This window comes from Alosa sapidissima, chromosome 3 (genome assembly GCF_018492685.1).
Source record: "Alosa sapidissima isolate fAloSap1 chromosome 3, fAloSap1.pri, whole genome shotgun sequence".
NCBI classification, from domain to species: Eukaryota; Metazoa; Chordata; class Actinopteri; order Clupeiformes; family Clupeidae; genus Alosa; species Alosa sapidissima.
Genome location: NC_055959.1, coordinates 24,217,336 through 24,242,973, shown reverse-complemented (window position 1 = coordinate 24,242,973; position 25,638 = coordinate 24,217,336). Strand labels below are relative to the sequence as shown.

General features: G+C 46.5%; 2 protein-coding genes across 4 annotated transcripts; both read right to left on the bottom strand.

The window, feature by feature from the left end:
• Positions 1 to 681: 681 nt before the first annotated feature.
• prr12b (proline rich 12b) lies at positions 682 to 22,007 on the bottom strand. Its single transcript, XM_042087071.1, has 16 exons — positions 21,754 to 22,007; positions 15,473 to 15,630; positions 15,092 to 15,253; positions 10,257 to 14,950; positions 9,942 to 10,124; positions 9,051 to 9,125; positions 7,452 to 8,295; positions 6,776 to 7,278; positions 6,329 to 6,445; positions 6,084 to 6,217; positions 4,884 to 5,836; positions 4,309 to 4,428; positions 3,710 to 3,807; positions 3,145 to 3,276; positions 1,966 to 2,061; positions 682 to 1,847 (listed from the first exon to the last, which is right to left on the bottom strand). The coding sequence occupies exons 1-16, from the start codon at positions 21,834 to 21,836 to the stop codon at positions 1,713 to 1,715; spliced, it is 8,487 nt and encodes a 2,828-aa protein (XP_041943005.1). The 5' UTR covers positions 21,837 to 22,007; the 3' UTR covers positions 682 to 1,712.
• A 912-nt stretch (positions 22,008 to 22,919) lies between these two features.
• prrg2 (proline rich Gla (G-carboxyglutamic acid) 2) lies at positions 22,920 to 25,418 on the bottom strand. Of its 3 annotated transcripts, none has more exons than XM_042086153.1 (7): positions 25,196 to 25,418; positions 24,626 to 24,744; positions 24,283 to 24,446; positions 24,070 to 24,103; positions 23,824 to 23,956; positions 23,393 to 23,530; positions 22,920 to 23,192 (listed from the first exon to the last, which is right to left on the bottom strand). In XM_042086153.1, the coding sequence occupies exons 2-7, from the start codon at positions 24,735 to 24,737 to the stop codon at positions 23,150 to 23,152; spliced, it is 624 nt and encodes a 207-aa protein (XP_041942087.1). In that variant the 5' UTR covers positions 24,738 to 24,744; positions 25,196 to 25,418; the 3' UTR covers positions 22,920 to 23,149. The 3 variants fall into 3 exon arrangements, with proteins under 3 accessions (XP_041942087.1, XP_041942088.1, XP_041942086.1); XM_042086154.1 differs by having other exon boundaries at positions 24,626 to 24,716; XM_042086152.1 differs by lacking the exon at positions 25,196 to 25,418 and having other exon boundaries at positions 24,626 to 24,942.
• Between the last annotated feature and the right edge of the window lie 220 nt (positions 25,419 to 25,638).

The window sequence follows — 25,638 nt, the reverse complement described above, 5'->3', positions numbered from 1 at the left end:
TCACGTTGTCATTATAAATGATCTATCTTTATAACACGTTAAGCAGTTGTCTGTACATCCTGTCCCACACCCAAAACACTAGGCTACAGCTTATCTTTCAATGGGTTCTGGGCTGCAGTCGGTAAGGCAACCCCCCGCCAACCCCCCACACTAGGAGAGGAGAGCAGAGACAAAGAGGGACAGCCATCACCAGAGACGTACAAATACTCTACTACGCAGCCCGCTTCATCACCATGGCAACATCACCATGGCAACAAGACATGTTGTTCAGCAAATTCCTCAGATTGGAGGATTTCTATACTTCTGCAAAGGGATTTCGGTCTAATGCTGCAGCAGGCCTTTCTGGCATTTTGTCAAATAAAAAAAAAAATATCAGCTTAAAAACAAAATGCATCTGTGTTTTTGTGATTTCTTAATTAGAGACTGGATACCTGTAATCCTTATTTGTTGACATAGAGGCCATAACTCCATGCCATCATCTCAATGCCATCTTTAAACAAAGGAAAATTGTACACCTTTTTACACCTTCAGATAATTTTCTCTTTCTCTGATTATTTCTCCATCCACATTCACTTTCCCACTTTGCTATGAAGATGTGGTTTTATGATAGGCCTACTGCTGCTATATTTCAGTGTATTATTTACACAATTCAAATAATAAAAAATAGTCTCATGCAATGTGTCACTTTCCCCTGTCATTTCCATCATTTGAATGTTTTTATTGGCTTCTTTCAAAGACGTAGAGACCCATTTACAGAATACGGACAGGGAGATAGAGGCTCCAGTGAGCAACTGTACAATATTTACACACACAGATCAAACCGAGAGGTAAAGCTTCAAATAATAATCCTTAATATTAGCATCATAACAACCAACAGATAAAAAACAAACACTGAACACAGACGTTTTGTACACTTTGAAAAAACAAAATAAAACAAATAGAAGAACTGTTACAGCTTCCCCAGAACCAATGCGGTTTCTCTCAGAAAACAAACAAGTAACACTTTTTTTGCTTCTCTCATAGTCTTTTAAAGAACAGAAAGAACACATTGTTTAGCTTAAATACATTTCTCCTTCCACTTTTCTTCAGAATGGAGACATAAAAAATGACATCAGACACTCTGTTTAAGCCACGCCCCCTTCTGCATGCCCTGCCCCAAGAATTTTAGTTTTTAATCACTGAGCCTTGGGCACAGAAGGAACAGGGAATTATGGGTGAGCCATTTCATGAGCACCCCATTAAAATATCATCATTATTTAAAATAATAACAGTAAATTGCCTCGACTTGAGGGAATACTTGATAAAAATGTCCAAGTATAAATAATACAAATCATAATTGTTGATAATACATATTTATATATTTAAGAGGATATGTTTCGCGCAGAACACAGCTGTCAGATTCCGGCTCTCCTGAAGCACAGAACGCCTCCATGGTTTTCCTCTAGTTTTCTGCAGGTGTTCCTCACATTCACTTTTTTGTTCTTCCAATTCTTCCCCTTTTCTGTCTCTCCGTACCGCCTCATCCACTGGTGAAAATGTCAGCAGTATTTGTAACAAAACAAAACAAAAAAACTTCACAAAAAAATCTTTTCACGTCAAATTCTAATCTCTTCAGGAAATCCAACAGCTTGGACCCCACTGGAGAGGAGTGGGCTAATCCAGACCTCCCCTGAGGCTGTGTAATGGTCCAGTCTTTCTCAAAGCTCTACCCCTTATGCTTTGGTGCTGAGGGTCAATAGGTCCAGAAAGGAGTTGAAGAGCGTCTCCAGCCAGCCCTGATTGGCCATGCACTGCTGAACCACTTCCTCTTGTCCGGGGTCCTCCGCTGCCTGCTCTATGCTGTCCGTCTGAGGGAAGGTCAGAGAAAGGACAAAGGTTAATGAACAATGGGAAGAGAGAGGGGTGGATGAAAAGCATGATTTAGAAAAGAAGGCTTTAAGCATTTAGATGAATAAAGCTTCTCACCTCTTTCTTGCAGTGCAGGAAGGTGTGATATTTGTAATGATGGAGAGAGTGGTAGAGACTGTACATCCTGCAGGCCTCTGTGGACAGCTTCAGGTCCTGGAGGAGAGGAAGCAGAGGGTTAACTGGGGAAAACCAATTCATGAGCCAGTCCTTCATTACATGGGAAATAACCGCAGGTTGGATTCTAACCTGGGTTCCCACGGGCACTTGGACCTGAACATGCTTTGCACGCTGCAGCCACTTGCACCACAGTATCCCCCCTCATTCCATTATCTTGATACGGCATTGATTTATGCAAGTGTTATCTTGGTGTCTTTCTAGTTCTGCTGGGAAATGGTAGACACTTTTTAGTGGAAAATTACCCTATGGGGCAGTGCGGCTCTTATGAGGGGAACTCCCTAAGAACTCCCACAATCCGGGCTGATTCCAATTCCTTGTTGCAGCTTGATGCAAAGCGCAAACAGTTTTGCTAATGCTGCCTGAGGTTGCCTCCATTAATAATTCATTTGCATTATTGCCTGATATAGCTTTCCTTTAATTACAGTTCAATGTCCCTGCACAGTGTCAATGAAAAGCAGAGAGATGTTCCAAAACAGGGTGTTTGGGTATTAGCAAAGAATTTAGTGAGAAATATCTGAGCTGTCTATTTTATATGTAACAGAAAAATAAATAAATAAATAAAAGCATTATTCCAAACACCTTTAACATACAGTATGACATGTAGGTTATAGTCATGCTCCGAACTTAAAAGTCTTAATATTAAATGTTGTTTAAGTCGGTATACCTTCCTCAATACACTCAAGTATCATGCCCTAAAGAAGTCATAAGTCACTATGTATGGGCATTTCTTTTATTTTCCGATTAGGACATGTCAGTAAGATAAAAGCATTTTAATTCAAGGAGTGCCTTGTGAATGGTGATTCCCTCTGAGGGGGATGCTGCCTAATCAATATGAACCCACAGAAAAATAAACAAATAAACAAATAAATAAACAAAAACAATGTCCCAAACACCACTGACATACAATGTGAACTGCAATTGCCTCACAGAGAAGGGAGGGACACATATCAGAACTAATTCAGCTCTGAGTGAGCCTGTGACCTTGGGATGTCTGGCACCAAATTTGAGACAGTGGGTCTGAGACAATCTGTCACTCTGACAGGCAATGAGTGGACTTGCCTGTTGCTTGGGAAAGCTCCTCTTGACACGGTTGAGGGTTTTACGGTTGTAACCCTCGCCAGCCAAGTGCACACGCACAGCTCCGGAGTCCAGCGGATCAGCGGTCATCTGGGGGAACATGTGTAGAGCCTCCTGCTCCACAAAAATACAGAGAAAGAAAGAGAGTGCAAGCCACAGAGAGATTAGTCACATACACATAGACACACCCATTCCCATACAACACACACACACACACAAGATGAAACTGTTCTCCTTGAAACAGGCATAGTAAAATTCTGCTGATTTCCCACAGTTGCTTAAATCAGCTAATTCACAAAACCTGGGAGCTTCATCCCACACTATTGGCACAGAGACCACTTCAGCATGGTACAGCGTCAATGCATCCTCACTGCTGTACAGTATGTATGAGTCATACAGTTTTATTCCTACCGTGGTGGCACCATTTTACTGGAGTCTGATTTTAATATGGCTTGGGTCTAAAGAATGCTTTTAGTAACAATTCAGAGAGACAGACACTTGAGACTTGTCGGCAGAGTGAGAAGGTAGTAAGAGACAGATTGTGTACCTGGTGTTGGGAGCTCATGTTGCCTCTCCTCAGCAGTCTCCTCTTCTGCTCATTGAGGATGCCGTCAATCTTGCGCATGGGCGGGAGATACAGCTCATCTAAGGGAGTGGAAGGTGACGGAGGTCAGGTTTTTCATCTCTTTTACTTCTCCTTTTCTCATTATCTCCCTATCAGGTCTCTCATTCCAGTCCCATCATCCCTCTCTCTCCTTCCCTATTCATCCCTCTCGTCCAGTTCTCTTCACATCATTACCACTGGCACTGGATCATCACGTCTCATTCTGTAACTCACATAATAAGTCTATCACTTCCAATGTGCTGTGATTTCCCCCCTAGCCCCATGTTTCTCTCCTAGTCTCTCTCTGATTACCATTGGTGAACATAGAATAAATAATAGCATTTGAGTGTTTGTGTGTGTGTGTGTGTGTGTGTGTGTGTGTGTGTGTGTGTGTGTGTGTGTTCGTGCGTGTGTAGGTCTGTGTACACATATATACATGTACACACATACAGTACATATACATACATACACACACATCTGTGCACAGGAACATGTATGTGTCTGTTAACACAGAGGCAGGTTTTCTCTCTCTCTCTGATTACCATTGGTGTCCTCCAGAGCTTGGATCATATCAGGGTCCAGCGCGGTGCTGACCAGCATCTCCACGTAGCTGCGGAATATCTCCCGCATGGCACGGTTGTTCATCCCGCGGACCACTACAGCTGTTAACACACACACACACACACACACACACGTTACATACCATATTCACATAATGCACAGTTCCTAGATATTCTTCACACTAAGATTAATATCCTTTCGTAATGTAGGTCACCCAAACACCCAAACGCACCCACTGTCTCCTCTGTCTTCCTCACACACACACACACACACACACACACAGCATCTCTCCTCTCTCCGTCTCTGAAACAAACAGACACACAAACACACACACACAGACACTTTCCCCTGTCTCTTAAAACGCAACCATGCACACTCGCACACACACAGACCATAAAAAAACACTTTGCACGCACACACGCACACTTACATACAAAGCCATATTACACAGACATAGAAACACAAAACCACTTTGTACATACACACACACACACACACACAAACACCTACCCGCACACACACACACAGCAGCCCTCTCTCCCTCCCTCCCACTGACCTTCATCTTCGCTGTGTGGCTCGGGGGAGGAGTCGGAGTCGGAGGATGACGCCACCTCCTTCAGCCACTTCTTCCTCTTCTTGGGCGGAGGCTCTGCCTTCACCTTCACTGGCCGCACCCTTGGGGGCCGCTCCACCTTCTTCTCTCCTCCTCCTCTCTTCTCCTCCCTGCCTCGTCCTCTTTCCACCACCACACCCCTCTTCTCCACCTTATCCTGTGGTGCTGTCTGAGGCTTCTTCTCTTTCTCCTTCACCTTCTCCCTCTCTTGCTGTTTCTCCTTTTCCCTCCTCTCTCGCTCCCTCTCCTTCTCTTTTTCCTTTAGCTCCCTTTCTCGTTGTTCCCTGTCTCTCTCTTTCTCTTTATCTCTCTTCTCTCTTTCCCTCTGTTCCCTCTCCTTCTCTCTCTCCCTTTCTCTCCTCTCCCTCTGTTCCCGCTCCCTCTCCTTCTCTTTCTCTCTCCGCTCTTTCTCGCGCTGTTCTCTCTCTTTTTGTTCCTTTTCTCTTCTCTCCTTTTCTTTTTGCTCTCTCTCCCTTTTCTCCCTTTCTTTTTGTTCCCTTTCTTTCTTCTCCTTCAGCTCCCTTTGCTCTCTCTCCCGTTCTTTCTGTTTATCCTTCTCCCTCTCTCTCTCCTGCTGTTTTTCTTTCTCCCTGTCTCTTTCCCTCCCCTTATCTTGTTGTTTCTCCTTTTCTCTCTCTCTCTCCCTCTCCTGCTGTTTCTCTTTTTCTTTCTCTCTTTCCTTTTCTTGTTGTTTCTCCTTCTCTCTCTCCCTCTCCTGTTGTTTCTCCTTCTCCCTCTCCCTCACTTGCTGCTGCTGCTTCTCTTTCTCCCTCTCTCTCTCCCTCTGTTCTCTCTGCTCCCTCTCTCGCTGCCTCTCCTTCTCTCTCTCATCTCTCTCCACTCTGGGAGGAGTTTGGCTACGGGTAACAGGTGGCACCTTTGGAAGTGACTGGCGGCTGGAAAGGAAATGACAGAGGAGGAAAAGTTGTAATTATCACCTCATTAATTTGACTAATAGTGTTATCATCCTAGCACTTTTCACTGTGCCATGATTAGAAAAGCTGGAGTGCTATTTCAGCCTATGTCTGCAGGTTGACAATAATGTCCCATGGAAATGACACATCCATTAACATGAGGTAGTGTTTGAGGGCTGAGCATGCCATCCACATACAGTACAGTATGTGTTCAAGTGCAGTGACATACCGTAGTATGAGTCCAGGGCGATGCCAGGGTTTCCGTGAACACACACGCACATAATCCTTTTTATTGACATTTTCTAGAAACTTCACATACAGACGCTGGTAGCGAATCTTAGCATCACCGAAATATCCAAGGTACTGTGCATAGAAGAAGAAAGAAAAAGAGAGATCATCCTAAGATTCATTCTTTCAATCATGCACTCATTTATGAATCGATTTGCTTCTTGAGGGATGGCCTGCGAGACTCACGTTACTGGTGGCACAGAATTGCCGCTGCCCGTCTTTGATCTCGGGGGCGAACTTCTGTAGCAGGGCCTTCTGCACCCTCCAGATGGGGGGAGGCTCTCGGCCTGTCTGCAGGGCCAGCTGTGGGTAAGGGCGCAAACACTCAGCTCAGGTCATGTAAAGGTGACTGACATTTAGCAAACGTCTTTACCCAAAATTACTTAGACTGGCAACTGTGGATTCTGGAATCAAACCCAGGCCACCTGATAGCCAATTGATGACTCTACTGCTGCTGGACTATGCCCACATACATGACATATAACTGTATTAGAGTCTGTGTAGTGTCCAGGACCTCCTTATGACGCTACATCATGACACCAAAGAGGTCAAAGACCTACAATCTACAAGATATTGCTGAATATCTACATGACTTAACTCGATTCCAAATCTTGCACAAATGATTTGGGATACCTTCAGAGTCCGAATGTCCTCGGTCCGCACCACAAACTCGTCTCGTTCCCTGAAGATGCCCTCCCCTCCGCTCTCGCTGTCGTCTTCCTCGCTTTCGCCCACGATGGCCACGTCGGCCTGCTTCTTGGCCAGGTGCAGCGAGGTGATCTTGCGCATGGACACGTCCTCAGGGGTCGGCGGGGTCTGAGGCTCCGGGCTGAGCTCCTCCTCGTTAACAGCGTTCGGGGAGGAGGAAGGGGAGGGGGAGGAGGCTGGGCCGAGGGGTGAAGGGCAGGGAAGGGCGGGAGGTGACGAACTGTGAGATGGGGCCTGCTGCACTTCCTCCTCCTCAAGATGCTGAGGCTGGGGAACCTCCTCCTCCTCCTCCTCTTCTAACGGTAGAGGAGAGGGGAGGGAAAGTGGAGGAGGAGGAAGTGGGGAGGGAGAGGAGGATGTGGGGGGCGAGGGGGAGAGAGAGGGGGGTGAGGGCTGGGCGTGAGCGGAAGCTGGCGCAGACGGAGAATCTGTGAGGGAGAATGGGAGGGGAAATCACATTAGTGTGGTGATATTTCAATTGACACTATCTTTCATACAGTACAATGTAGCTGTTCTGAGGAATTATAACAAAATGCAAATTTCCAAAGACAACATACTATACCACAGCTACCGCTAATAGTGGAACCCAGCTTTCACCTACCTTCAACTCTAGGACGCCCCAGCATCTCATACTCCGGCTCATCCATCTCCTTTTCCTCTGCCTCTCTTTGCTCAACTCTCTCCTCTTCTCTGGTCTTCTCCTGTTCTTGCTCCTCCACCTCCTCTTCCTCTTGCTCTTGATCCTGCTCCTCCTCCTCCTCCTCCTCCACCTCCTCTTCCTCCTCCTCCTCTTCCAGTCTTGGCTCCACCATCTCTGTTTGTTGCTGCTCCTCAGTCTGCTCTGGGGTGGGAGGTTGAGGTTGTGGGCTTTGCCCATTGGCTACCAGTGCGGGTGGTGTCTCTTCTTCCTTGTCCTCCTCGTCTTCCATTGGTTGAACAGGTGTTTGAGTGACAGGCTCAGGCTCGACCTGAATAGGGGGTGGTGTGTTAATGGGCGAGGGGGTCTGTTCCACATGTGGGGTTGGCGGGGAGGGCGTAGGAGGCGGTGGTGCGGCCACCAGACTGTGCGGCGTGTCGTAAAGCGCGGATATGGCCGAGGAGATGCTCTTCTGCAGGTCCTGATTTTTGCTGACTGAGTCCTCCTCGTCGGAGGAGAAGGACGGCAACGTCTCCAGGTTCCTCTTCAGCTCCTCGTCCAGTCGCTTGCAAGGGCTCGGGCAGCTGCTCAGACCGAGGGACCCCTCCCCTTCACCCTCTCCGAACGAGGGAGCAGGCGGAGGCGGGGGAGGAGGTGGTGGGGAAGGAGACAGAGGCCGAATACCCCCTTTTACAGACACAGGATCCACAGGGTCTACGCCAGGAGTAGGTTGCTTCTTGCCAGTCTTTAAGAAGTCCAGGAAGGACGCCATGAAGCCAGACTTCAGCTCTTGGTTCTTGTCCTCCGTCTGATGAGGAACCATGACAAATAGCAAACAAATGGGGGAAAAAAACAAATGAAGAAGAAATCAGTGAATGGGAAGGACAGCAAATACAACATATTTACAACATAAACAACAGAATCACAGAACAGCATGAAAGAAGGATTTAACTTCACTGACAGAAAACTGTGCTTGATTCAATATACACAGAGAATGTGTCTGTAAAATATAATTCTCACATGACCATTCTACTCTCATTTTTTTATTTTGCAGTACTTAATTCTCGGCACTACATTAACTCATTTATGTACGTCTGTAAAGATAGTTCACCTTATCGAACAGCAGAGGCGCTTGAGGGTGGTTGCTATGATTGTGTAACCTTGGCAACTGCTACCCTAGCAACAGCCAGCTCTTTCTCTCCCTTTTTATTGCATTTTTAAGGACAGAGCCATTACAGTGGTTTGTCAATCATCTGAGTGCAGGTCTGCACAATGCCCTCTAGCGGGAGCACCCTTTCACAAAGGGGCATGTACTAACACAAGCCCACATACATGTACAAATTCACAAATGAAAATGGATCATCTGTGTATTTGGGGGTTATATCTGATGCTACTTTGTTGATCCACTTAATTATAAATTAATAATGATTTGTCATGAGACATTTTTCCACACCCCTCTGCTGGCTTGCCTCCCTCCCTCTTTAAGGAGGGATGTGAGAGCCTAAATTAATAATGATGCACAGAGATGTGTGTGTGTGTGTGTGCGTGTGTGTGCGTTCTCACCGAGCTAGAGAGTTTCTGCATAGCTGCCCATGCCTCTGGGGTCATCTGCTCATCCATGTCTCTCTCCCAGGCCATCTATGAGAGAGAACCAAGAACCACAAATCATCACTGTTTTTCTGGGCATTTCACTAAATGCTTTCTACAGGCTACCTGTTGCTGTGGTAACAAGTCACCATTTTACCTCAGTTTACCACCAATGTGTTCTATAGTCTTGTGTTCTATAGTCTCTGTTGATTTTGTATAAGCCTCTGTGCTATTGGTTCCTATTGTTCATTTGGAAAGATCCACTGCTGCCTACAAATCTATACTATTTATCTAAAGGTCATACATTCTGATGGACAAAGTAACCTAGAAAACCTGGAAAGAAAGCTAGAAATATCACTGGTCTTAAGAGGAAATCACAATTAAATACCTTTTCCTCCCCCTCATGTTCAAAATACATCATGCTGTAATTCAGACAATATCTAATTGATACTACTTAATTATTCAGAATCTTCAGGCAAGTAACCTTCACAGCAGGTCTTTCATGCTGTATCTGAAACGCACTGGCGCATACAAAAGAGCCTTCTAATCTTTATGGTTATGGTTGAAAAGCTGTTGATCCACAGGTCTTTACATTTGTATGGGATCAGTGTAGCTAGCAGTTAGTAGACAAAACACTGCAAAGTGGTCTTATGATCAGATCAGATCAGATGATCAGAGAACCCTCTAAAACACTGAATACATCCTACACAATACAGTTATGTGCATTACTTATCAATTACAAAAATCGCAACAACAAGTGTGCTAGCCGTGTTTTCTGACCCAGTAAGTATTCCTAACGCTTTAGCACTTGGCTTCTAGCTTTCACCTAATTGTTCATCTGTCCTCTAGGACTCTACAATTCCTCACCTCTGGGACTTTGTGCTTCATCTTTTCCTGGGCTCTGTTTATGTCCAGCCCACCTCCAGGACTCAGTCCGAGGGAGGGGGCTGAGCCCAGCGATCCATCCGACAGAACCTGGTCAGAGCTGGACATAGAGTCCGTCCTCAGTAAAGCATCCGAAGAGGGCATAGAGGGAATGGGCAGCTTGATCTGTAAAAGTCACAGGAAATGGGCAAAAGTAAATGGGCAGTAAGTCACAGGGACATTGAATGATAAACACAGCACAGATAAAGCAGTCAATTTAAAATTCATCAGTGTCTGAGTTTCCATTCGATGACTCACCTTGATGGGCCTGATGGGCTCCTGGTGTTGTTGTTGTTGTTGTTGTTGGGGCTGTTGCTGGGCCTGGTGCTGCTGTTGTACATGGTGCTGCTGCTGGGGATGTAAGTGCTGCTGAGGGTGTGGCTGCTGATGTTGCTGCTGATGCAAGTGCTGCTGTTGGGGGTGGTGGTGCTGCGGTTGTTGCGGGTGGTGCTGCATCTGTACCATGTGCTGTTGCTGTGGGTGCTGGAGATGTTGGGGTTGGTGGTGGGGGTGGTGATGCTGCTGCTGCTGCTGTTGTTGTTGCAGGTGGAGGTTCTGCCCTTTGTTCAAGTCTCTATGCATCTCCAGCATCGGATCCTCCCTTTTGCCCCGACCCCTACCTCGTCCACGCCCCCTTCCTCTGGTCTCACCCCCTGCAGGTCCCATTATGCCTTTGAAGTATGGAGGTTCTGGGAGAGGACGAATTCGAGGTCGGCCCCTTGGCCGTGGTGGTCCCTCACGTTTGGGTTTAGTTGGCTTCCTCCCTCGCTTTTTGGGGCCTTCCCGTGGCAAGAGCTGAGGAGGTGGCCCTAGAGAGGAGTATCCAGATGACTGGCAAAAGTCCAGGTCACCCATCAGTGGACTCAGGGTGTCCATGCTGGAGCCAGCACCAGACTTTCGGCAGCTAGACACCAAGTCAGGAAGTAGATCTGGAAGGCGACGGCTGTTCAGGCGGATGTCAGCAGGTACATTGGCTTTGTCCTCATCATCCTCAAACTCATACTCCTGGGCGTAATTCTTCTTGACCTGGGGCTGTGAGTTAGGGTCTCTGCGCTGCTTCAGGAGATGGAAGGAGCTGGTTTTGAGGAGCTTCTTGGGCCGAGAGGAGCAGAAGATTGGAGATGTCAGTCCCCCAGTTCCAGAGCCTCCTCCAACTCCAGGGCCACCCATCATCTTGTTTCCAGAACCATCTCCTGGGCCAGTTCCTCCCAAACCCATCCCAGGCGTCTGGGACTGAATCAGACCTAGTTGCTCAGTGTTGACAGTGGATGGAAGCTCATCGGTCTTCAAAGAATCCAGGTCCAGATGCATGGTGCTATTTCCAGATTCTGAGAGGCTATGACAGTATTGCTCATACCCTTGGTCTCCATGGTGACTCATCATATCATAACCACTGCCATCTACACCTGCTTTGACAGGATCCATACCATCCTGTCCTGTGCCACGTCCTTCAGACATTCCATCATGTCCCCCTGGCACAGTTGTTCCACCTCCTGGTCCTGCACAACTAGACTTATAATCTTCTGAACAAAACATATCTTCCATACCAGGGAAAAATGACCGGTCCTCATCTTGGAGCAAGGAATCTGGGAAGCTTATGGACGTCAAAGGCATGAACCTCGGTTGTTGCTGCTGGTTCTGACTCTGAGAAGTTTTAGCCACTGGGCTTGTGGTGTTAAACTGGTGCTCCTTGAGCTGGTCCAGCTGACTTTGGGAGAGCTGAGGCTCAGGATCCCTTGACTGGGCTTGAGTCTGTGGCTGGGGGGCTCTTGAGGGGGGCTGCATATGGTGGGGGTGTTGGTGGGCTGAGTGGTGGGGGTGTGTCTGTTGAGACAGGTGGCTATGTTGATGGGGGTGATGGGGGCCCATGTGGTGCATGTGGGAAGGAGCTGATAAGCCCAGGTCCGGCTCAGACAGGAAATCATGCAGGTCCGATGCTGTTTGCTGGGGGTGATGGGACTGGTGATGTGGAGGCATCCTGTGCTGTTGCTGTCTGTGATGATCACCACTCCCCCCATCTCCTCCTCCCATGCTTCCATGACCACCTCTGTCGGTGCCAGCCCCTTCTCGGCTGTTGGTTCTGGAGAGGGAACGCTCCAGCATATCCAGAGATGAAACCGAGTTCTGACTTGCTTGGCTCTGGTCTCGTTGACTTCCACGCCCATAGTGGGACTCTAATGCCTGGGACTGAAGTTGGAGCTGCAGCTGAGAGGTCTGAGACTGAGTGTCCACTCCCCCAACACTTCCAGCTCCTGAACCTCCTGTTGGTCCCATCATGGCCTGTTGGCTCATTGAGTGCTGCTGTTGCTGCTGGGAGGTCTGCTGGGCCTCCATTTTGTTCCGAGTGGTGTGAGAGAGAACGGACTGCAGAAGATGGGCCGGCTGAGACTGCTGAGATTGGTCAGGGGGAGAGTCCATCAGGGAGAGATTGGACTGGGATTGGTGCTGCAAGTCTGGGGTTTTCCGCAGATAGGGTATTTCCGTTGGGTCAGGGGGCTTCTTCAGCTCTATGTGGGTCTGTGAGAGCGAGTGCGGGTGAGAGTGCTGGGCATGCTGAGGGTGCTGTGTGTGGGACGTGTGGTGGGCATGCTGGCTGTGCTGGTGCGGAAGATGGGAGTAAGGGTCACCCCGACTATAGTGGACCACAGAGCCCAGGGAGTCGTGTGGATGAGGGTGAGGCACGTGGGGATGAGGGTGTGGGAGGGAGTCAGCATTTCCCCGACCCCCGCCAGCCCCTGCTCCTTGCAGCACTCTGTCACTCTTGACCTGTTGGTGGTGATGGTGCTGCTGCTGTTGATGCTGATGCTGTTGCTGTTGATGCTGCTGCTGCTTCTTCAGTGTCATTTCCAGACTCTCCAGACCTCCTGCTACACCGGTCCCTGAGGACCCAGGAGCTGTGCTGTTAGTTGCACTGTTGGTGCGGATCACACTTTGGAGATGGTACCGCTCCTCTGAGGCCTTATTTAAGTCATAGGCTGAGAGACCTTTGCCTCCATCTCTGGACTGGGGGGCCTGCTGTGGCTGCTGCTGTGCAGAAACCTGGGGCGGCTGGCCATGGTGCTGGGAAGAGTGGGGCGTGGGGCTCTGTGCATGTAACAAGTGCTGAATTAAAAAGTCATCATCATCCTCCTCTTCCTCTTCCTGGGGTCGCTCTACCCCCAGAATGTCGGTGTCAGGCTTAGGTTTTGGAGGGGTGGGGTGATACGATTGGGGTGGTTGGGGTTGGGGACCTCGTGTGTCTGGGTAGCCCTGGGGAGAGGACAGGAATGGAGGGGAGAGGACAGACGAAAGATATTTGCTACTTCCAGCTCCCCCAGGGGACTGGGCTGGACGTGTGGGTGCCGGAGAGTGCATCCCTGGACGTATTATGCCAGACCCATTGGAGGGCGATGGGCTGGAATCCGGAAGATGATATGAGCTTCCCCCACCTCCACTCCCAACACTGCCTCCACTCGAGCCACTGCCCCCACCTCCAGAATTACCTCCCACTGACCCAGTGGCACTCCCTGCAGAGCCTGCCCCACTGCCTGAACCCAGAAGTGCAGGGGAATGTCCCGGACCACCAAAGCTCAGTGACGGGCTTCCTGCTCCTCCAAGTGACGGGGGCAGAGAACCATATCCGGATTCTGAACCATACACCACCTCAGCTGAGAAGGATCTCCCGGTGGCCCCTAAGCTACCATAACCTTTCCCGCCACCAACAGTGCTAGAGCTCAGGTCCTGGGCCTGGGGAGAGCTGAAACCCCCATATGGCTGGGGGAGGTGGGAGGCTTGTGGGTGGCTTGGAGAGTAAGACTGTGACTGCTGCTGAGGTGGTGTCTGACCTGGTAAACCAGCAGAGGGTTTGACTGGGGCAACAGGAGAGCCATAGGCAGAGAGGCAAGGCTTGGGAGGTGCCTGCTGTTGTGTGGTAGAGGAGACCGGCGGAGGGGGTGGTGGAGGAGGAGGTGGAGGGGCTGACTGAGGCGGGGGCTGTTGTCTAGAGGGTGCAGACGAGGAACTGGAGGATGGGTTGGGGTTGGAATTTGAAGAGGACGCGGATGAGGAGGAGGAAGTGGAGGAAGCAGAGGGTGGTGTGTGGGGCGTATGGGGCGTGCGGGACGAAGAGGAGCCCGAGGAGGAGTAACCACTGCTAGAGCTGGAGCTCTTGCTCCCTTTGCCCACAGCTCCTCCCGAACCAGCCGATGAGGAGGCTGAGGAGGTACTGGAGGAAGTATAGGGTGGCTGGATAATGGGTCGGTACACCTGATCCGACCGCGGCGACGGTTTGGGGTCTGAGGACGGACTCTGATCCCCCAGGGGGCTACAGGACATCCCTCCATGTCGATGGTGGGACATCTGCTGCTGATACCCTCCCGCTCCACAGCTGAGGTAATGCTGCAGGGGGTGAGGGGTGGACGAGGGAAGCTGGGACTGGGCAGGGGAGGGACGCTGGTAGTGTTTAATCACACTATCCTGCCTGGGCAAGGCCCTCTCTTGGCTGGGTGGTGGCTGTGGTGGAGCTGGCGCGGAGGAGAAAACAGAGCTGTTGTACAACTGGGAGGACTGGTCCTGTAACTGAGACGAGAGCAGGTTGAACTGGGGTGGCGGTAAGTGCCGTGCAGACGAGGAGGTGGGAGCCTGCGGAGGTGGAGGGGGCCCTCCAGATGGATCTTGAGACCCTCTGTAGGCTGCTGCACTCTGGGAGGACAGCAGCCGATCGAAGCCTAGGCTGGACTGAGAAGGCGTTTTGATGTGCAAAAGGGGATCGTGGGGCGACAGAAGGCCATTGGAGGTGGGGCTGAAGGTGGGTGTGTCCTGGAGTGAAAGCGATGAGGTCACACCTGGGAAAGAGCGGCCTGAAAACGAAGCAGGGTGCTGATAGGCTGACAGGGCTGAGGAGGAGGGGAAAGATCCGGAGCCAGGGAGGGCACCAGAAATGAAGAGCTCAGCCGGGGCAGTGGTATGCATTGCTACACCAACAAAAAGAGACAAAAGAGAAATGGATAAAACAAAACAAAAACACACATAGTACAGACAGATATAAAAATACAGCATCTATCAAATATGACTTGTACACAACAGCTGTATAACTCAGTGGTCCCAGAACTCACCCGTCTGCCAGGAAGGGGTTCGGAACTGTGAGAGGAGGGAGGAGGCAGAGGGGGGTGGCTGCGGACCACGGGACTCCAGGGCAGATATTAGGTTCATGACGGATGCATCTGGACCAGAGGGACTGGTGTGATGCAGCCCAGCATCAAACAGACCTGACAGACCTGGGAGCAGAAGGGATGAGCCTCTTCAGAGATATATTTATACACACAAACAAAGCAACATTTACAAACAATATTTACACAAACATCTACTCCAGTGCAACAGTGTTATGTATCTGTATTCGGCTAAGGACCAGAAGTATCCCGTTTGTTTTCTCTTATTGAAGTGATAAACTTTAAGTTGGCCAAAGACTCTGTGCTGGGACGATAAGCCATCCTTACCCAAGCTCCTCCCTGCTGCCCCCCAGGATCCACTCTGTCCGGAGCTCCCCGGATGATGATTGGTTGCATAGCCCTGCAGGGGGTGGGGTGTGCCGTAAGCTTGCCGATGGAGAAGCTCTGTGTCGGGATGAGAGGACCTGGAGCTCCCATACACCAGACTGCAGAAGAGAGAGAGAGAGAGGGTAGGTGCTGTGTAGTGGTCCTACAGTTCAGCAATTCTTCATTTCTTCCCATTTTGATTAGGTAAATTTACAGCTAATCAGGTGATTTACAGTGAATTATGTGTTAGGAGTTAGGAGTGTCCTTGGTAAGACAGAAGAACATCAGCACCCAACAAGGACTCATGGCAAAGATATGAGTAAAAAAACAAAGACCTCTATGGCAGACATTCCACTCTTGCTAGCTATTTTCTTTTTTTTCCCCAGTTTGTTATTGCTGTTTATACAAAACCAGTGGATCAGTTTCAGTTAGGTTTGTTATTTTCTCATTTACTCCTTAAATGAACAATATTGTTATCCTCAACCAGAGGGATCAGAGTAAATCCCCAGCTAAACCCTTCCTGGTTGCTGATCCCTCATCCTCCCCCTGTTGTCCTGCCTCACTAGTAGATTACGAACATAATCTGTCTTTATGTATCCACATCCTCACTTTCCCTCAAGAAGGACATGTGTCATCTGTCCTAATGCATTCTGAATCACACAAGTGAAATTCATAATTCATAAATACACAAACTCATTTGGAAGTTGAAATTCTCATCTTTGATGGCCTCGCGGACAGGGACCAACATTACGTCTGCGCCGAGTACCACTCTGCATGTGGATTCTCAAGATGAGATCACAGTTGGCACACAGCGGGACCCGTCTCTGCCGTTCTAGAGAGGATGTGATTTGTGTTCCTGTCTGGGATGGGAGGGTTGGGAGATATCTCCACCAACACATCGGCAAGTTCCAGCTGTTTGCGGGATGCCTTTAAAACCTAACAGAGGAATCTGTGAAGCAAGTGTGCTTCCCACTTACCCGGCACCAACGTGAGGACACTCCCAGCACACAAAAGGAATGATGCAGTCTGTTTGATTTACATATGTCTAAGGAGGTTTGTACTGCACCCCTCCTTCCTGAGTACTCGGAGAAAATTACAGATGCGGTAAATCAGACAAAAAGCCTAAATAAATGTAAAGTGCAAACACAATACCGCAGCTAGCTAAACTGTGTTAGATTTCAAGGACTTAAGCCAATCCTGTGACTGGTCAATCAACTATTGCTTTCAGGGGTGGCAGGCTATTGCCAGCACCCCCTCTTCTGCGTCGGTCAGAGACGATGGCAGCTGGGCAGGACTACTGGACGGAGAAACACTGCTCTCATTGATGAATCCTCAGCTCTGGCCTTCAGAGTCAATTACAGAACACTTCCCACACTCCCCTGCCTCCGCTGTGACCGCAGCTCAGTCAATCTACACCACACTCACGGGAAAATCCAGTTTAAGAGGCCACAGACATTGCACACAAACACACACACACACACACACACAGACACTGAGACAGACACACACAAACACAGGTGTCCCTTTCTAGATGGTGGTAGCTATCCACAGCAACACCATAGTCAAGTCAGTGAATAGATGCTGTGATTTTCCACTCCGATTTTGATTGATGAAAAAGATGATGAGTCCAACCATGTAATTTGATGAGATAGTTGCCAAACACAAGTAATTAGGTTTTACGCTTTCAAGGATTGGCTTCACTCTTAAGCCTACTGATTGCCCTTGAGTCTCTCTGACTTCAGAGTGATATATTATGTTACGATTCAATGCAATAGGATACAGGTGGTTCCTAAATTTATTTGTAAGAACAATGTCGTAGAGGGCAGAGTGTACAGCAAAATTAACAAAAGATACAATTCAGACTGAAATGTTCCAGTTGAACTATGCATTATCTAAAATATTGACGTTTTACATAAAGTGATAGAATGAGTTAAGATTAAATTACGAATGAAATCTAAGAAAGTAAAACTCCACCTACACCTCCTACTTTTGATTTCTTCATCGACTTGTATCTCAGTATCTCCTGTTTATTTCTTTCCCCTTTATTTAAAACACCTGGTCTCAACCATCCCCTCACTAATAACTGTGTAGAGTAGATGGACAAACACACACACACACACACACAAAAGGTGGAGCAATTTCATGCAAATAGGTCCATCCCAGCTGTAAAGACCACTCAGGATAAGACAACAACAGCTGTCAAGACAAAATTGTGGTGGGCATTTGGGTAGTGGTCAGTTCATCTTGTCAGCATGTGGGCCTGTACTTCCTTACATCTTCACCTCTCACTTATCCCCTCACTGCAGCCCCCTGGCCCTTCTTCATCATGTGCCCCACCTACCATTTTTCTGTCAACTCCTTTACCCCCTCCTCTCTGCATTCGAACCCCCTCTCCCTTTATCTCTTTCTCTCTCTCATTCAATTTGGTAGACAGTAGTTCTCGAGCAGTGAAAAGGAGCAAGAGTGAGCACATCAGAGATGAATTAGTCAGCTCAATTAAATCTGCTGGACGGAGCCACCTCTAATGATGGCGGAGCTAATTCCACATAGAGCCCCCTAACAAGTACATGCTTTTTATGGGCAGCCAGAAGCCTCCATTCATCAGGACCCATCGGTGCCACCATAAATATAGAAACTCCTGAGCAACATAACCCTTTGAAGCAGCTCAAATATTGTTATCTTAACCACAGACCCCATTTTCTGAGCCCCATTTTCTGTTTGGATACCAAGCTGACCTTCACATTGTTTGAATGGAGGGTGCCATCTGACAGAATGCAAAATCTGAATGCAAACATGTACTGCCAAACAATTACTGTTTTCCACTAAAACAGTAAAATGCTGTAATGAGAAAAAAAATATTATGACAATTACTATAGCTAAAACATGGTGCCGAGCTGCTCACCAGCCGAGAGATGCCGATAAGTGCCTTGCAGAATAATGATTATGGGGATCACAATGATTATGATGTTTTTCTCCCCAGAACTTCTAGTTGATTATTCAGGTACTGTAGACATGCTAGTGGCAGTAGCCTATTGATTATGAATGACTGCAGGTTAATTTACTTATGGTGCTATTAGTCAATCATGTATATTACTTTTGGAGAAGAAATCTACAGTATTTGCAGTTTGAGGAAATGGTAAACATAAGGTTTATTTTAGCTTTTAGAGAAGCTTAGGTGTAATACAATTATATTGTATGGCCTGCCAAACAATGTTTTGTCTGCTCATTCGAATTCCAGTGTCTTACACAAATTCACATTGGACTGTGTTTTTACCAGGAATAATATCTCTGCCATGATACCCTACAGAATTGCCAGTGAACTCATTATTGCAACACACTTGTAAGAAACACACTAGGGCAATGAACCAGCATTAGTTGCTTTCCGAGTGTACAGTTCTGTTGCTGGTTTAAGAATAATTTCAACAGAACAAGAATGTTACATGGTTTCCATATGGGTGCAATTGACATGGATGACAGCTACCATTAATGGTGGCTGTCACTGTTTATAACAAGACAGAGCACTGGTTTCAACGGCACTAATTCTATACTTGATAGCAATGCTAGCTAGGGCTGCTAGGTCTACTGATGCCGTTGAGAATCATGACCATAAAGACACTCACAGCAGCAGCATAGCATCTGAACACTCTACACATAACTCAATTTAGGAAAAAAAGGGAAGAAAAAAAAACTCCCAAGAGGCTGATACAGCTGGGATGAAAATATTGTCACAAAGAATAGATAGCTGTAGAGTAAAGAAAGTACTAGCCTGTTTTACATTTTAACACCTGAACATAGATAGAGATAGAGATTAGACAACAAGAACGCCTGAACATAGACCCATCATTTAATACAGCCATTTACAACATTGGCTGGTTGATTGATTAATCTCAAATGTGCTGTCCATTTAGCATCTTGTAGTAATTTAGGGCAAAGTCATGTAATCTATGAACATTTCTTTTAAAATAGATATACATTCCTACATTTCCTAGAATTGAGGATACACAGTGTGCATTTGACTCAGATAATTATAGGATAGGCTACACATTTCATAATTAGCAACAATCCTAAAAAACAGACCTGAGAGACAAAGTTTAATCAACAAGCAGAGGTGGTTGATTTAAAATTAACATGCATCTGTACAGTGAGCTACTGATGTTTGAACACCTTACCACTTCATTTTTGTTGGATATATTGTCAGAAACCCTGGGAAAATGCTCAGTGCAGTATACTATCATAATTTGCTCAAAATATGCTATACAGATAGGTAATGCATGGCTGATCATCAAGGGGCATTCATAGGCCTATGTAAGCTATGCATAATGCAGGTTACTTTGGGCAGTTGCTGGAAACATTAAATACCCTTTCACTAATTTCAGTAGCCTATAATAAAAGAAAGTGAGGCTTTTATTGGGGCATCTGGTTCGCAAAATAGGCATAGAAGGAGAAATACTACTGCAAGGCCTATTATGTCTTTGCAGAGACGGCTACATCACTTTAGTGAAGGACGAAATCTTGTTCCGCCAACCAAACACTAATAATCTACAGCGCGCGTCTCCAGGTCCCCCCTCCATTGGTGATGGATACATGAACGCACAACCAGGATTGATTTGGTTGTCACGGCGACTAGCTACGTAGCTACGCAGCCGGGCAGCCTTTGAAATTCACAGGCCGCGAATCACTGAGAAAGAGACGGTTCGAGTTTTGCAAATGGAAACGCAAGCTAGCTGGGCTGCAGTTCAAGAAAGTAGGCTCCCAATTTATAAGTTAGAAAACAAAATAATTGTCAATTTATTTAAATATCAATAAACTAGCAGTATGTTACAAATTAGCCCGCTAAGCTCCTTCCTTGATGTCTTAAATTAGCTTAATAGCTAGCTAGCTAACACTGCAGCTTCTCATCACATTACCGCGACTAACGCGAGTTTGTAGAGATCCTACTGGTCTGTCAACCTGGGCTCTGTATGTAGTTTACCTGACAATCTGTTTCAAATATATGTTTGCGCTTATATAGACTGTGTAGTTCTTTGCCACGTAATGTTAATGCTCTTATCCTGATAGTAACGTTACATTCTATCAAATAACGTTAGCTAGTCACGTCTAGAACAACAGTCGATTCCCTTATCCGAGAGAGCATGTAACATTATCCAGCCTCTATGCATAGGTATGTCTTTCAAAATGCCTGGAGTGGGTTTGCTAAGAATTGAATCTTGTAATACGAAACGTGCTTGACAACTAGCGTAGTCAAGCCTTGTCTACCACCCTGCATCAATACAGATCCATATAATTTCCAACCGTTTCTGTTCTAAATCATAATGTCACAGTGCGAATATTAATGTGACTCGGGAAATGAACTCCAGTCTCGTTATTAGTCGCCAGTGAATTACTGTCATGGTTTAGTAACGTTAGTGCTATGTTAACGTCTTACGCAATAAAGTCTTTTATACATGTTTAAACGTCAAACTACCCTAAATAGCGCAAGTGTTAATGTGATGCTGCATTGTTTACATTAACGTTTGTAATCAATAAAAACATTACAATTACCGTTATAATCAGCTGCATTTGGATCTAATTTTAACTCAACTGGCTTGCTATTATTGCTCAAATATGTAGTATTGCACCATTGTGCATTTCTCGAATTAAGGCCGTTCCGTTTTGCAGACACATAGCCTTGGTCATAGTGCCAAGCTGCCTACAGTAGCTAGCACTCCTGGCATCGTCAAAATGCATTTGATTTCTGTGATTACATGCCTCCCAATGCCGCCTTGTCAACTCACATTGCAACCCATGCGCGAGCTGAGACAACTACATTTGCATCACAGGAGTCAGTGGACGTAATGCCCTGCATGCTCCCCTGTGAACACAATGAACGTTTGATTTTTCATTTTTGATAATACGCTAGGAAGCTAGCCAGCTAGCTCGCTCCGATATCCTTCATCCCATCCCCCTTCTTTTCGCCCCTCTCCCCCCTCTTTTTCTGTCTCAGTCTACCTTCCGTATTAAGCATTGCCTCTCAATTGCATTCCTTGCATTTTCTGGACACCCCCTCCTCCTCCACTGATAATGACAATAGCCTGCTGATAGATACACCTGGACCGTATTAATGTAATCACTGCATAAGAAGGAAATAGGCTATGTGATTATGGATTGCAATGCGTCCATAGGTATGGCATTGTTGCAGCCAGCTAAAGCGTGTTTATGCATTCAGTGTATGAAAGTCCACTTGCACGGGCACAACCGCCTACCTTGCCTTTGCTGATCTCTCGTAACTCCATCCCGTTCCAGCGCCCAAATCTCCGAATCCTGTTCCAGGATAATTTCTATCCATTAAAGAAAAGGCTAGGAATGAAGATGGAGAGACAGAGGGGGGGAGGGGAGGGAGGAATATCCTAAATTGTAGACACTATCACACCCTGTATCCTTTCCTCTGCGCTCGGTGTCTGTTTATTTCTCCCGTTTCACCAGCAAGTCCTCAAGAATGGGACCAGCTTAGAGGGGGAGAGGAATGGAGGGAGGAGAAGAAGGAGGGGGAGATGGAGGATACAGAGTGAGGAGGAGGGGGGATTGGGGGGGGGGGGGGGGTGTCACACCAACCACCACCACTACCACAAAAATCCGGTTCCCGTCTTCCCTCCCCTCTCTTGCCCCAGTATATATTTCAGTGCCTATTGTCCTTCTCATCAGACAGCGGAACGGCTGATGCTAGAGTGTAGGCATAGTGGACTCTCCTGCCATTGCAGTCTATTAGCGCCATAAGCGCTGGTGCTTCTTTCTGTCTTCTAATAGCGTAGTCTCGTAATATTATATTATTAGCACTGGCACCATGATGTTGTGCTACTTGGCAGTAGCCTGTGCCTTCTTGTACAAAATTGCTTTCAAATGTCGTTATTTGAAATTGTATGCATTCAAAACACACCTCAGTCGTTCGGAAAGTGAATCTGGGTAAATAGACACATGATTCTACAGCGTAAATACCAGAATTGATTTAGCCTACCTCGCAATCAAATGTATGGTTTTTCACGAATTAAAATATCTGTAGTAAAGGTATGTTGCATTTTTTGTACGATTCTCGGACAAGGCAACAGTATAGGCCTACTGGCTCGCTGAATGACTGACTGGCTGTCCAGCCGACTGACAATCTTTTCGTCTCGCGCGCCCGCACGCCCCCCTCTCGTTCTCCCGCGGAGCGCGCCCAGGCTAGAGTATTGTCTAGGAACCCACGCACCACACGGCAACGCATGAAATCCATTGAGCCAGACCGAGAGTGAATGACCCTCAGCCGCACATACAAGAGACGAATGGAATTGAATGGTTACAAATAACAAGAAACAACTGCATATGAGTAGGTGTTACAACATAGTATATCTATTTTACTATTAAATAACCTAGAAATTAGTTAGGTCTATGCAAAAACGTTGTAAAAACATTTTTATTAAAAAAGTTGAATATTCTACATGAAATGCGTACAGAACACATCTTTCTCCACCACATTCTAACTGTTAAAAACTATGAAAGCCTATTATCCCTTAAAAAATATAGATTTTTGCCAGTATTTTATATTATTATAATAATTGACCAACACAAGAGAAGCCCATAAAATCCCCTCTTTCCTCCTGGTTTCTGAAGTCCTGTGTCCAGATTTCAGTCCCCCACCTCAGACCCTGGAGCCTCTGACGGTGCTCCCCTTCAGACAAAGAAATTACACAAACCATGAACTTGATTGCATAGGCCTAGGCCTACAATATGCAGGCTGCTGTGCTTACAGGGCTTTGAGAGCAAACACATGTACACAGACAAGTGACAGAGAACAAAAGCATGTATATCTTAAGCTTATACTCAACCACTCAGAGAACATTCTAAATAACATCACTCTGGCTGACATACCCCGAGTATGGTGGAGGGGGTGCATCATACTGCCCGCTGCGGTTGAGGGCATCTGAGTAGGAGGGCAGCCCTGGAACAGGGTTCCCTGATAGTGGGATGGACTCAGGAGGACGTGAATCTGAGAGCTGTACAGGTGCACTACCAAACACACACACACACACACACTAACATTTACAGATCTGCAGTTGTGTCATACAAATACACAAGTAAAATGAATACACTACACAATGTGCTAAATTGGATTAATCAATTAAAAGTGACAATTGTATACGCCTACAGTTTTATCCTATGCCCTTGCATACAAATTACACAGGAAATCACACACTTGCAGTACACTATGCTCATTCTTTAAGAGCATCACCATATGTGGCCATAAACTGTGTTTACAGACCCTAACCATAAGTTACATAGAAATTCACGTTTGCTCTTACTTGCCACTTCTGCTCACACTCTTGCCTCGGTTCTTATAGAAATAGCAGCCAAGCACAGTAGCAATGGTAGCCACCAGTAACAAGGCTACGAGGCCAGCTACCAGACCTGGTACGTCCACCCTGACAACGGACCCTGAAGAGGATCATTTGACTCTTTAGGTCAGTCACATTGTTTTATTCATACAAAGCCAACATCAATCAGAAATGGTTAAAAATGTTCAGATAAATTATTGACTGTGTTTGTACCTTGACTGTTGACATAGGTGTCCCAAAATACTGTCTGTTAAAATAGGGAAAAAGGTTTAGGGCTGATAGTTTGTTTATTCAACAAAGCCAGTTATAAGATAAAAGTAAAGGTGTACAGTGTCACATAATTAAAAACAGTCTATTATGCATGTACTCTTTTGGCCTCTGCCAGCCTGTACAGTATGTGCTCCCAACCATTGAAAACACACGTACCGCTTGTGTGTCATCTTCAAATGCTTCCCGGGCCTCCTCATAGGAGCACAACTCCTCCATACATTCTCTCTCAATGTTGCCTTGTACCACCATCTCAAAATCCCAGGAGTTGTAGAGAAGAGAGCGTGATAAGAAAAGGCTTGCTGATTGCTCTGGCTGGAACACTGGATAATAACACAGGAGAATGTAAAGATATATTTAAAATGGTTATAGGGATCATCTGTTAGAATGATCTAGCACCAGTTATCATTGTCAATTACTGAAACTAAAAAAATGGAAAGTTGAAGAGAGGGATTCAGAGGGGCATATTTTTGAATAGTCAGGAACCAAGGTCAAGGTTTACCATTTTGATCCTTAATGATGACCCTCCCCCAGGACAGGTGCAGCAGCAACATCCAGACACACGTCGTCACGAGCCTCCTCATACCGCAAGCCTTCCACACAAGAAAAAACATGAAATTCCTTGGCGGATTATTAACAAACCAACAACTGGCTGTTTGGACGTCTGATAGCATGAAATCGTTTTCCGAAACGCAAAGCAAATGTGCCTATTAGTCTACAACAGACCGACACACCCTTAGATGGCCAAGGTAGGCGGTTTTAACCGATTCCCCCTCACACACAGAAATGGTCTCTTTTCAGTTAGATGATTTGATTAGCTCGGATGATCCAAAATGTGTAGGCCTACCCCATTTCACGACAACAAATTATTCGACTGTCATAAAGTGGGCGTAGGCCTATAGCTATTTAAACGAAGTTAAAGTTTCTACAAATCTAAATAAATTGAAAATAATGTTTGTTAAGTTTATGATGAGCCTGAAACGTGAAAGCTTACTACCGTGAAGTGGGACATATTTATTAGGCTACCTGGAACACGGCCAGGTGATCGGAAGACAAAAGAAAGGGTGCTTACCTTAAAGTTAGTCTTAAACCCAGATATCTTTCCTTTATCACTGTAGCCTACACCAGGGCACCTTATCCTTTTCTTCGCGTTTGTATTGAGGTGAACAGAGCGTTAAATTACATCGGATAGCCTATATTACGAAGATATTTCGGCAACTTGTCGTATTTTAGCTTTTGCCAGCAGTTTCCCCATCGATGAAAACACCGACATGACGCGCCATACCGGTTTGACAGCATACCTGTTGAGTGTCATTAGGAGTTTCCTGGAGTTTGTTGGACAGGCTGGCTTCTAACCAAACAAAGCAGAACAAGCCTATTATGATATTAATCTATAATGGATCAACAATACACAAAATGATTTCAAAACTCATACCACACATGTAGGCCTACTAAGTTTTTCTCGACATAAAATATATCAGGCCTTTTCTAAAGGAATCTTGAAACGATATAAGC